General features: G+C 41.0%; 1 protein-coding gene across 3 annotated transcripts in view; it reads left to right on the top strand.

Annotated features, from left to right (window-relative positions):
• Positions 1-7,187, top strand: part of LOC311130940 (kinesin-like protein KIF16B) — a 37,554-nt gene extending 30,367 nt beyond the window's left edge. For all 3 annotated transcript variants that reach the window (XM_084163760.1, XM_084163761.1, XM_084163763.1), the window contains exon 26: positions 4,381-7,187. In XM_084163760.1, the coding sequence (XP_084019886.1) occupies positions 4,381-4,551 (171 nt within the window). In that variant the 3' untranslated portion in view covers positions 4,552-7,187. The remainder of the gene's footprint in view (positions 1-4,380) is intronic.
• Positions 7,188-13,873: the final 6,686 nt, after the last annotated feature.

The raw sequence follows: 13,873 nt of genomic DNA on the forward strand, positions 1-13,873 counted from the left end.
CCTTTGCGGGATGCACGGGGAATATGGTCACTAGTGTAACCAGGAGGTGAGGCCTCATTTAACACAGCAAATTCATCAGGCTTAAGCCATGTTTCAGTCAGGCCAATCACATCAAGATTATGATCAGTGATTAGTTCATTGACTATGACTGCCTTTGAAGTGAGGGATCTAACATTAAGTAACCCTATTTTGAGATGTGAGGTATCACGATCTCTTTCAATAATGGCAGGAATGGAGGAGGTCTTTATCCTAATAAGATTGCTAGGGTGAACACCGCCATGTTTAGTTTTGCCCAACCTAGGTCGAGGCACAGACACAGTCTCAATGGGTATGGCTGAGCTGACTACACTGACTATGCTATTGGCAGACTCCACTAAGCTGGCAGGTTGGCTAACAGCCTGCTGCCTGGCCTGCACCCTATTTCACTGTGGGGCTAGAGGAGTTAGAGCCCTATCTATGTTGGTAGATAAGAGGAGAGCACCCCTCCAGCTAGGATGGAGTCCGTCACTCCTCAGCAGGTCAGGCTTGGTCCTGTTTGTGGGTGAGTCCCAGAAAGAGGGCCAATTATCCACAAATGTTATCTTTTGGGAGGGGCAGAAAACAGTTTTCAACCAGCGATTGAGTGCTGAGACTCTGCTGTAGAGCTCGTCACTTCCCCTAACTGGGAGGGGGCCAGAGACAATTACTCGATGCCGACACATCTTTCTAGCTGATTTACACGCTGAAGCTATGTTGCACTTGGTGACCTCTGACTGTTTCATCCTAACATCGTTGGTGCCGACGTGGATAACAATATCTCTATACTCTCTACACTCGCCAGTTTTAGCTTTAGCCAGCACCATCTTTAGATTAGCCTTAACGTCGGTAGCCCTGCCCCCTGGTAAACAGTGTATGATCGCTGGGTGATTCGTTTTAAGTCTAATACTGCGGGTAATGGAGTCGCCAATGACTAGGGTTTTCAATTTGTCAGAGCTAATGGTGGGAGCCTTCGGCGTCTCAGACCCCGTAACGGGAGGAGTAGAGACAAGAGAAGACTCAGACTCAGACTCCGACTCGCTACATAATGGGGAAAACCGGTTGAAGGTTTCTGTCGGCTGAATGAGCGACACCGGTTGAGCATTCCAACAGTATTTCCCTCCAGAAGCCATGAGAAAGTTGTCCGGCTGCGGGGACTGTGCGGGGGGATTTATACTAACGTTACTGTCTGTACTTACTGGTGGCACAGACGCTGTTTCTTCCTTTCCTACACTGAAATTACCCTTGCCTAACGATTGCGTCTGAAGCTGGGCTTGTAGCACAGCTATTCTCGCCGTAAGGCGATCGTTCTCCTGTATATTATGAGTACAGCGACTGCAATTAGAAGACATCATGTTAATGTTACTACTTAGCTTCGGCTGTTGAAGATGTTGACGAACCATGTCCAGATAAAGCGTCCGGAGTGAAAAAGTTGAATAAGGGAAAAAAGTTGCGATGGAAGAAAGGAAAATAAAGTAAAGTTGGCAGCTAAAACGCACAGGAAAATGACTCTTCTGTCTCGGGATAAAACGTCCGGGGTGAAAAAGTTTAACGAAAAAAGATGAGTGAGGACAAAACTAAAAAGTTGGTAAATTTGTTGAACACAGAGATTGATTAAACGTTTATTAAAAGTAAAACGTGAATAGTTTGGCAGGTAGCCAAGTAGCAACAAACAGCACAGCAGCACGGAGACAATGCGGAAGCGAGACGGAAGTTTTATTCAGCACTGTCAACACTGTTTTTATTCAACACGCTTCTCCCTACTTCTACTCGCGCTACAACCAGCACTGCAGTTGCAATGAATGAGTAGCCAAGTGTATCGATAAGCCTGCATATTTATTATTAGCAGCTCGTTGCGTCTTTTTTTATATGACCATTTCTCTGGTCATAAGAACATCACGAATTTGTGCATGAGGCAGATATAATGTAGCATGACTCGAGTTTCGCCATTAGGTGGAAGACTGTGTCCCCGCTCTCTGGTCAGTCTCACCAGAGGAAAGGAGAGAGCAGGGAACATGAGGCAGACCCTCTGCTGCTCTCTCCCTCCGCTGAGACTGACCATCAGATGCAGGTACCATCAGTCCAGTGAAATACAAAAGATAATTATTTGCAAATTATTTCAATTCATTCTCAGATGTGCCTTGCAAGTGATACTACAACTCTATTTTGTTATCAAAGCTTGAGTTTTGAAATATAATATGGTCTGAGAAGAACAATATTGGCAGGCCAAGCAAATAGCCAATATGCTGTGATAATGTATTAGGTCTACTGCACAAACCTCATTCCTACAGAACTGTTTTATTAGGTTAATGTTGCATAGCCTTACATTTTTAAGTCATGATAAAAATAAAAATACATCTGAGCGGTAGATCTCTGCTTGCTTTTTGACTACGAAAGTGATCTTGACTCCGAAAAGGTTGGTGACCACTGATTTTTAAAATGTGTTTGAACAGTAGATAGCACTGTAGGAATGATTATTACATTGATTGATTGATATCCATTGTATGGCTAAGAATAAATATTGTTCTCTGGTTGGATGACTAAGCAGTAGATAAATGCTCCATTAAAATATATATATATATATAGTGAGGGAAAAAAGTATTTGATCCCCTGCTGATTTTGTACATTTGCCCACTGACAAAGAAATAATCAGTCTATAATTTTAATGGTAGGTTTATTTGAACAGTGAGAGACAGAATAACAACAACAAAATCCAGAAAAACGCATGTGAAAAATGTTATTAATTGATTTGCATTTTAATGAGGGAAATAAGTATTTGATCCCTCTGCAAAACATGATTTAGTACTTGGTGGCAAAACCCTTGTTGGCAATCACAGAGGTCAGACGTTTCTTGTAGTTGGCCACCAGGTTTGCACACATCTCAGTAGGGATTTTGTCCCACTCCTCTTTGCAGATCTTCTCCAAGTCATTAAGGTTTCGAGGCTGACATTTGGCAACTCGAACCTTCAGCTCCCTCCACAGATTTTCTATGGGATTAAAGTCTGGAGACTTGCTAGGCCACTCCAGGACCTTAATGTGCTTCTTCTTGAGCCACTCCTTAGTTGCCTTGGCCGTGTGTTTTGGGTCATTGTCATGCTGGAATACCCATTCACGACCCATTTTCAATGCCCTGGCTGAGGGAAGGAGGTTCTCACCCAAGATTTGACGGTACATGGCCCCGTCCATCATCCCTTTCATGCGGTGAAGTTGTCCTGTCCCCTTAGCAGAAAAACACCCCCAAAGCATAATGTTTCCACCTCCATGTTTGACGGTGGGGATGGTGTTCTTGGGGTCATAGGCAGCATTCCTCCTCCTCCTCCAAACACGGCGAGTTGAGTTGATGCCAAAGAGCTCCATTTTGGTCTCATCTGACCACAACACTTTCACCCAGTTCTCCTCTGAATCATTCAAATGTTCATTGGCAAACTTCAGACGGGCCTGTATATGTGCTTTCTTGAGCAGGGGGACCTTGCAGGCGCTGCAGGATTTCAGTCCTTCACGGCGTAGTGTGTTACCAATTGTTTTCTTGGTGACTATGGTCCCAGCTGCCTTGAGATCATTGACAAGATCCTCCCGTGTAGTTCTGGACTGATTTCTCACCGTTCTCATGATCATTGGAACTCCACGAGGTGAGATCTTGCATGGAGCCCCAGGCCGAGGGAGATTGACAGTTATTTTGTGTTTCTTCCATTTGCGAATAATCACACCAACTGTTGTCACCTTCTCACCAAGCTGCTTGGCGATGGTCTTGTAGCCCATTCCAGCCTTGTGTACAATCTTGTCCCTGACATCCTTGGAGAGCTCTTTGGTCTTGGCCATGGTGGAGAGTTTGGAATCTCATTGATTGATTGCTTCTCTGGACAGGTGTCTTTTATACAGGTAACAAACTGAGATTAGGAGCACTCCCTTTAAGAGTGTGCTCCTAATCTCAACTCGTTACCTGTATAAAAGACACCTGGGAGCCAGAAATCTTTCTGATTGAGAGGGGGTCAAATACTTATTTCCCTCATTAAAATGCAAATCAATTTATAACATTTTTGACATGTGTTTTTCTGGATTTTTTGTTGTTGTTATTCTGTCTCTCACTGTTCAAATAAACCTACCATTAAAATTATAGACTTTTTTTGGTCAGTGGGAAAACGTACAAAATCAGCAGGGGATCAAATACTTTTTTCCCTCACTATCTATCTATCTATATATATATCTATATATATATATATATATATATATATATTTATATATATTATTTTTCATATGTGTGTTTTTAGGGGGTCCATGTTACTGTCATTGCTAATTCACACACTACTAATCTATAGTATTCTCTATTACTTGTAGTCATACCTCCCTCTTCTCCGTTTGCTCTAGAAATATCTGAAAAACTTCTTCAAGGTAATGATGTCGCCCTCCTCGGGCTCTCCACTCCGCACTGATTTGGACTCTGAGGGTGGTCTGCAGCTGTCCAAGCACGCCATCTGTGACTTCTCCCCGTTCTTCAAGAAGGGTGTCTTCGACTACAGCAGCCATGGAACTGGTTGAAGACATTTTGGATGAGGACAGGTTGGAGCTAGCCTGGCCCCAGATCTTTTTGTGCTGTTTTGCCATTTCCTATGGTAATTGCCATGCATTGACCATTGGAGTTGACGTGACAGTGCAAACAGATCTGTGACCAGGCTACGATGGAGCAGCTTTAATCCCAAAGCCAAAGTGTGTAGTGCCTTCCCAGGTCGCAGTCTAGGGATTGACCTCAGTACAACAAAGTTATGTTTTCTTCCTTTCTTGTTACGCCAGTACATTTGGAAATGGTACTTCTTTATGAGGACCAAACACATGAGAAAATAGTCTTCTCTTATGAATCTAGTAAGTAATGTAATGACAACAAGTGTAGAATATTTGCTATTACATGTGAATTACAGTGACACAAAATGGTTCTAAAGCGGGCCTTGTCGAAAGGTAATGCAACCGCTGCCAATCTAGAAGACATTACAAAGTCCTGGCAGTAGTGACTTGCTAAGTAATCTACTCTGCTCTCCTCCTGTTCACCAGAGTTTACTCAGAAATAAAGTTCTGAAGGGAGGCTTTACAAAAAAACTATTTTTATGCAGCTATGATTTCGATGGCAACTCTAGTTTCTACCATTTCTGGTGATATGCAATTGAGACTGATGTGCTGTAACTATGGGAACTGACCATGAAGGCATTACTCTTCACTTCCTGTAGGGTTGATAAGGGTGGCCTGTTTCTGTACTGTATTGGTCGTGGCCTCTAGAACTTGCTTAAAGGGAATGTTCAGTATTTATAACTTAATGTTAGATGGTTCCTCATCCTAAAAGTAGGCTAACCGAACCATGGGTTACATTTAGACTATTAGCCCATAAACTACTTTCAAGGTTAGAAACCATAAAACAGAACTTCCCCTTTTAATGTTGATACCAATTTCTCATTATTGCACAATGTATCAAATGCAAATACTCTGAGGAGAGGTACTTTTGAGTGCAATAATGATGACTCATGATCACTCACAATTTAGGAGAAACGTTTAGTCATTTTGGTGAGCTATCGAAGTAATAATAGTCTGACTTCACCTTTAATGGTGGCTACTACAGTAAAACAAAACACAAATGTCAAGCTGATGTCACATGGCATTTGTGCAGGTTGAATCATAATATTCACGATTGTGAGAATAATGGTTGAACTAATGGTGGCATAGTATAGTCTTTCGAGACTTCACTCTGCAACTCTTAATTGTGTATTTCTGGGCCTAGGCAGTTGGTGTGCCTACTGCTCCTGAAAGCTGTTGCTAACAGTGTTGCTCTCCATGTTTCTAACTGGCTAATAGAATTACGCTTTTGTTGACCTCCAGTTGACCGCATGTCTTCCAAGTTTCACACTTAATACAATCACTGCTGCTGATTCAACACTTGACAGAAACACTTTCATAACTGTACATACTGTAGGTGCTAATACTTGAGTTGTGGATGTCAAACACAGTTCACTTAAGTATAATTCTTTCTTAAATAAGGTGGTACAAATATAATACAGTTTCACATTTCAATTTAGCATAGTGCAAAAAGATCAAGTAAATATAGCCCTGAATGACTACTTAAATTGCATTTTAGGGACTTTTTGGCATTGCCTGAACAGTCAATAACACTAATCACTCCCTTTTGTAAAGCATATAGATACATAGAATGTATATTTCAATGTTTTATGTGCATAGTTTTCTACATGAAGTGCTTGTACACACGCAATGTAAACTATTGACACTGAATGTCATAAAAGGGATTGTGCATTATAACTGCAATTGTTGATTTCAGTTGGAGAATATATAGCTTTTAAAGGCTTTGATATCTTAATGATATAAGAGGAGGACCACTTTGCGTTACTGGTGTCCATTTTGAGACTCCTCCAAGTTGAGGGATTGAAGTCAGTCATATGTAAGTACTGTAGTATAAACTTTTTTTTATATATATACTTTTTTAGAACTGGAATATAATTAGGATTATATTGATTTTCATAACTGACAGCTCATTTGTGTGTTTGTATTTATGTCCTGTAAAAACATTTAGCTATCTGCAAAATAATGTACAGCAAGAAACTGATCAATTGTACCATTTTTATTGAAGTTGTAACTGACACATTTACAAAATCAATACATTTGATAAAACTCCTGCAATATATTTTGCTGTGGCATTGTTTATAACATGGATGAAACTCATACAAAAAATATGGACAGTTTATGACCTCTTGAATATCTTACTCCTTGGTGTAATACACAGCAAGTATATCAAACAATTTATTTCATTATTCATGTTCAAATGGGTGTAATCTTTAAATACTTTAAATTATGAATTATTTTGGCAGTGTGATTGTATATACAATTTGTACAATAATTATGCGTATACTATTCCTGCAGTAAAAGCTAAGCAATTCACTGACCATTCCAGTTAGATCATGAAAAAGGAACAGATGTATAAAGCCAACACTTATTCTGCAATAGTCTTTTGAATAGTCTTTTAAATGTACTAACACACAGCACTGTCTCAAAACCACACTGTCATTCCTTTGTCCCAATTGACATTTTCCCTCAGTACTCCGAGGCAGACTAAGCAAAACATTAACAGGTTCACACACATCAAGGCCACAGGATGGAAAAATAAACCAATATCCAACAGCCTTGTGAGAAATGTCTTAATGATTCAGAGTGACTTGCAAAGACTCGTCATTATCATTTCCTGTAGATTTATTGCCAAGGAATTTATGCCCTCACTGTTGTGACTTCAGCTTGCGGAATATGGAGCATGACATAAGGGGATTCACTTTGTTTAGGAGTACCTTCACCCTTCATTCCTGGAAAACCAGCCAGGTGATATATAGACTCACTCTGACCCTGTGCTGCGTTCTGCTCTCGGCCCGGCCTCAACATCCTTTATGACAGCATAGATGGGGTCGTCTGCCATTTTGTTGCCTTCCGATTCAGCCCTTACTGCCCTTCTTTTTGAACAATATCTCCAGATGAAGATAATCGTTAACAGAAGCACCCCAAAACCAGAAACTACACCAACCAAAACGTGCTTAGTATTATTGTGTCCTGTGTTTGGTCTCTCTCTAGAACAGTTGGTTATTGGGACATTCATGCTATTGTTTGACATCACTCTCAGATATACTGTTAGTTGGCTATTGCAGAAGTAGATCTCAGATTCGGAGACTTTCGAACTCACTATAACCAATGAGTTGTCTGTTGTTGAACCATAACGTTTGCCTGGATCAGGAATGTGTTTTCTGTGTTGGACTCCTTCTTGTAAAGTGACAATGTCTACTTTTTTACAATCTATTTCTTTGCTCCATGTTACGCAACTTCCCACAGGGGGATTACAGCTCAAGGTTGCTGTTTTTTCTCAGGCATTGTCTTTTGGAGTATCCCTGTCATAAGAAACATCAATAAAGGGTTAGGATCCACACCTCAAGATGCTACATTTTGTACCCTGGATCTAACCCTATAGTAGTCTATTCTTTCTTTAAGATACTTGAGTAGGAAAATATTAATGTTGCTGCCTATGATAGACAATGAAATCATAAGCAAAACTGAGCTTCGATCAGACTAGACTGAGGTTAAAAATAGATTGTGAATAGTTGTGTACAGTTTTTCCAATTAGCCAACAGAGCTCATGCTACTACAACAGGTGCACACCTTGTCCAGATCTTCAAACAACCAATACAATGATTTGGATACATTTTTAAATGTACTTACCAGTGCAGGCATTGCAGATATACCCAAAGATTAGAAAGTTAAGATAAAAGAACATCGCTGCTCTGTAAATTGTCTGGCTGACTGGGAACTAACGTCAGACTTCAGTCAGATTTTAATTCAAATGAGGAACTTCTGAATAATACTGAAGCGTGTGCATGTGTTTGTACATACACACAACATTTAGTCTTACAAACTTCATACATACTGTACAGTGCCTTGCAAAAGTATTCATCCCCCTTGGCGTTTTTCCTATTTTGTTGCATTACAACCTGTACACAAAATAGTTCAAATTGGTGAAGTGAAATGAAAAAAATTACTTGTTACAAAAAATTATAAAAAATAAATAACGGAAAAGTGGTGTGTGCATATGCATTCACCCCCTTTGCTATGAAGCCCCTAAATAAGATCTGGTGCAACCAATTACCTTCAGAAGTCACATAATTAGTTAAATAAAGTCCACCTGTGTGCAATCTAAGTGTCACATGATCTGTCACATGATCTCAGTATATATACACCTGTTCTGAAAGGCCCTAGAGTCTGCAACACCACTAAGCAAGGGGCACCATGAAGACCAAGGAGCTCTCCAAACAGGTCAGGGACAAAGTTGTGGAGAAGTACAGATCAGGGTTGGGTTATAAAAAAATATCCAAAACTTTGAACATCCCACGGAGCACCATTAAATTGATTATTAAAAAATTGAAAGAATATGGCACCACAACAAACCTGCCAAGAAAGGGCCGCCCACCAAAACTCACGGACCAGGCAAGGAGGACATTAATCAGAGAGGCAACAAAGAGACCAAAGATAACCCTGAAGGAGCTGCAAAGCTCCACAGCAGAGATTGGAGTATCTGTCCATAGGAACACTTTAAGCTGTACACTCCACAGAGCTGGGCTTTACGGAAGAGTGGCCAGAAAAAAGCCATTGTTTAAAGAAAAAAATAAGCAAACACGTTTGGTGTTCGCCAAAAGGCATGTGGGAGACTCCCCAAACATATGGATGAAGGTGCTCCGGTCAGATGAGACTAAAATGTAGCTTTTTGGCCATAAAGGAAAACGCTATGTCTGGCGCAAACCCAACACCTCTCATCACCCTGAGAACACCATCCCCACAGTGAAACATGGTGGTGGCAGCATCATGCTGTGGGGATGTTTTTCATCGGCAGGGACTGGGAAACTGGTCAGAATTGAAGGAATGATGGATGGCGCTAAATACAGGGAAATTCTTGAGGGAAACACCTGTTTCAGTCTTCCAGAGATTTGAGACTGGGACGGAGGTTCACCTTCCAGCAGGACAATGACCCTAAGCATACTGCTATAGCAACAAACGAGTGGTTTAAGGGGAAACATTTAAATGTCTTGGAATGGCCTAGTCAAAGCCCAGACCTCAATCCAATTGAGAATCTGTGGTATGACTTAAAGATTGCTGTACACCAGCGGAACCCATCCAACTTGAAGGAGCTGGAGCGGTTTTGCCTTGAAGAATGGGCAAAAGTCCCAGTGGCTAGATGTGCCAAGCTTATAGAGACGTACCCCAAGAGACTTGCAGCTGTAATTGCTGCAAAAGGTGGCTCTACAAAGTATTGACTTTGGGGGGGTGTTGAATAGTTATGCACGCTCAAGTTTTCAGTTTTTTTGTCTTATTTCTTGTTTGTTTCACAAAATAAAATATTTTGCATCTTCAAAGTGGTAGGCATGTTGTGTAAATCAAATGATACAAACCCCCCAAAAATCCATTTTAATTCCAGGTTGTAAGGCAACAAGATACGAAAAATGCCAAGGGGGGTGAATACTTTCGCAAGCCACTGTAATACGGTCCATCATCCGACATACTGTAATAGAGATACAATCATTGTATTTTAAACCAACTGTTTTAATGGATGTTTCTCAAGATTGAGCACTGCATATTTTTCATGATAAGTACATAAATTACATTATTAGATTATTTAAACAAGAAAAAGACAAAACAAAATTATGATAATTAAAAGACAAAAGAAATGTACATGTGCAGGAGACATAAAAAAAACAAGGGGCTTGTAAAGCACCTATCCCTTTCAAATATTAGAGTTCAATGTGTCAAATCAGTGGGCCTGTTGTCTGGACCTCTGGCAGTCTCTATGGGGGTGCCACCGGGTTCAATTCTCGGGCCGACTCTCTTCTCTGTGTATATCAATGATGTCGCTCTTGCTGCTGGTGACTCTCAGATCCACCTCTACGCAGACGACACCATTTTGTATACATCTGGCCCTTCATTGGACACTGTGTTAACAAACCTCCAGACGAGCTTCAATGCCATACAACACTCCTTCCGTGGCCTCCAACTGCTCTTAAACGCTAGTAAAACTAAATGCATGCTCTTCAATCGAACGCTGCTTGCACCCGCCCGCCCGACTAGAATCACTACTCTCGGCGGGTCTGACTTAGAATATGTGGACAACTACAAATACCTAGGTGTCTGGTTAGACTGTAAACTCTCCTTCCAGACTCACATTAAGCATCTCCAATCCAAAGTTAAATCTAGAATCGGCTTCTTATTTTGCATCAAAGCCTTCTTCACTCATGCTGCTAAACATGCCCTTGTAAAACTGACTATCCTACCGATCCTTGACTTCGGCGATGTCATTTACAAAATAGCTTCCAACACTCTACTCAGCAAATTTGATGTAGTCTTTCACAGTGCCATCCGTTTTGTCACCAAAGCCCCTACCCACCATTGTGACCTGTACGCGCTCGTTGGCTGGCCCTCACTACATATTCGTCGCCAAACCCACTGGCTCCAGGTCATCTATAAATCACTTCTAGGCAAATCTCTGCCTTATCTTAGCTCATTGGTCACAATGGCAACACCCACCCGTAGTATGCGTTCCAGCAGGTATATCTCACTGGTCATCCCCAAAGCCAACACCTCTTTTGGCTGCCATTCCTTCCAGTTCTCTGCTGCAAATGATTGGAACGAACTACAAAAATCTCTGAAGCTGGAGACACTTATCTCCCTCACTAACTTTAAGCATCAGTTGTCAGAGCAGCTTACCGATCACTGCACCTGTACACAGCCCATCTGTAATTAGCCCACCCAACTACCTCATCCCCATATTGTTATTTACATTGTTATTTATTTTGCTCATTTGCACCCCAGTATCTCTATTTGCACATCATCTTCTGCACATCTATCACTCCAGTGTTAATACTAAATTGTAATTAATTTGCACTATGGCCTATTTATTGCCTTACCTCCATAACTTACTACATTTGCACACACTGTATATAGATTTTCTATTGTGTTATTGACTGTACGTTTTGTTTATTCCATATGTAACTGTGTTGTTGTTTTTATCGCACTGCTTTGCTTTATCTTGGCCAGATCGCAGTTGTAAATGAGAACTTGTTCTCAACTGGCTTACCTGGTTAAATAAAGGTGAAAAAAATAAATTATATACATGTTTTAAAAACATTACAAAACATACTTTATTTATCCATTATAAAAATCAACAGTGTACATTTAGTACAGGATATGAGAACAATGTAATGATAAAATGAAACTGACATTTGTCAGTGACCACAAGTTCAGATGTGTGAATCCAGCTATGAAAAATTGTCAATTGTCCAAAATAACATGGAAATTATATATTATTACAATGCAGTTATACAAGAAGAAAAAACTATATCAAGGCGTGAACGCCAAATGATAATGTACAATTTGTGCTTGAAAAGGAACCTCTATAATTACAGTGCATTCGGAAAGTATTCAGACCCATTGACTTTTTCCACATTTTGTTACGTTACAGCCTTATTCTAAAATGGATTAAATCGTTTTTCCCCCTCATCAATCTACACACAATACCCCATAATGACAAAGCAAAAACAGGTTTTTAGAAATGTTTGCAAATGTATTAAAAATAAAAACTGAAATATCACATTTACAAAAGTATTCAGACCCTTTACTCAGTACTTTGTTGAAGCACCTTTGGCAGCAATTACAGCCTTGAGTCTTGGGTATGACGCTACAAGCTTGGCACATCTGTATTTGGTGAGTTTCTCCCATTCTTCTCTGCAAATTCTCTCAAGCTCTGTCAGATTGGATGGGGAGCGTCGCTGCACAGCTATTTTCAGGTCTTTCCAGAGATATTCGATCAGGTTCAAGTTCGGGCTCTGGCTGGGCCACTCAAGGACATTCAGAGACTTGTCCCGAAGCCACTCCTGCGTTGTCTTGGCTGTGTAGTTAGGGTCGTTGTCCTGTTGGAAGGTGAACCTTCACCCCAGTCTGAGGTCCTGAGCGCTCTGGAGCAGGTTTTCATCAAGGATCTCTCTGTACTTTGCTCCGTTCATCTGTCCCTCGATCCTGACTAGTCTCCTAGTCCCTGAAAAACATCCCCACAGCATTATGCTGCCACCACCATGCTTCACCGCAGGGATGGTGCCAGGTTTCCTCCAGACGTGACGCTTGGCATTCAGGCCTTAGAGTTTAATCTTGTTTTCATCAGACCAGAGAATCTTGTTTCTCATGGTCTGAGGTCCTTTAGGTGCCTTTTGGCAAACTCCAAGCGGGCTGTCATGTGCCTTTTACTGAGGAGTGGCTTCCGTCTGGTCACTCTACCATAAAGGCCTGATTGGTGGAGTGCTGCAGAGATGGTTGTCCATCTGGAAGTTTCTCCCATCTCCACAGAGGTACTCTGGAGCTCTGTCAGAGTGACCATCTGGTTCTTGGTCACCTCCCTGACCAAGGCCCTTCTTCCCCGATTGCTCAGTTTGGCCAGGTGGCCAGCTCTAGGAAGAGTTGGTGGTTCCAAACTTCTTCCATTTAAGAATGATGGAGGCCACTGTGTTCTTGGGGACCTTCAATGCTGCATTTTTTAGTACCCTTCCCCAGATCTGTGCTTTTTGCTTTGTCATTATGGGGTATTGTGTGTAGATTGATGAGGGGAAAAAACTATTTAATCAATTTTAGAATAAGACTGTAACGTAACAAAATGTGGAAATAGTCAAGGGGTCTGAATACTTTCCGAATGCACTGTTCTATTAGTACAAGAAAAGATAATTGGACGCTGCACATATCAAGTCGAAGAAATGCCACTAAATTGTAACAATTCAGCCCACAATATCGAGGGACAGACAAGTAGTTAGCTTGTGTGTAACCTTTGCTTACTTTATTTTTTATATATTCTAACAGAAACATGGGATTATTAATTTATACAACAACTGACAATCTTCAAATTGACCAAGGTGGTTATGACCTCGCTGTAGAGCCCTGAATTCACGTGGTCAAGAAACTCCGGGCCCCATCTTGATGTCCTCAATAGTAGTTTCTCATATGGCTGCAGCTCTCCTTTTTGACCAATATCTCAATATGAAGATAATCGTTCATTCACAAGCACTCCAAAACCATTAACTAAAGCAACACACACTTTCCAACGGGCTATGGGGGGTAGTTGGTCTTCTATTTTCTAAATATATTTGTTCTGCTTTGTACATTCATATTGGTTCCACTCTTTGTGGTGGGGTAGGTTGGGACCTTTTTTGCAGATTTTTATGTCACTCTTAGATCTGCTGTTGGTTGCCTATTGCAGTAGTATGTACCAGAGTCTGGGGTTTTCACTCTAACTATAACCAATGCC

The sequence above is a fragment of the Coregonus lavaretus genome (genome assembly GCF_964263955.1).
Source record: "Coregonus lavaretus genome assembly, chromosome: 6".
Lineage (NCBI taxonomy): Eukaryota > Metazoa > Chordata > Actinopteri > Salmoniformes > Salmonidae > Coregonus > Coregonus lavaretus.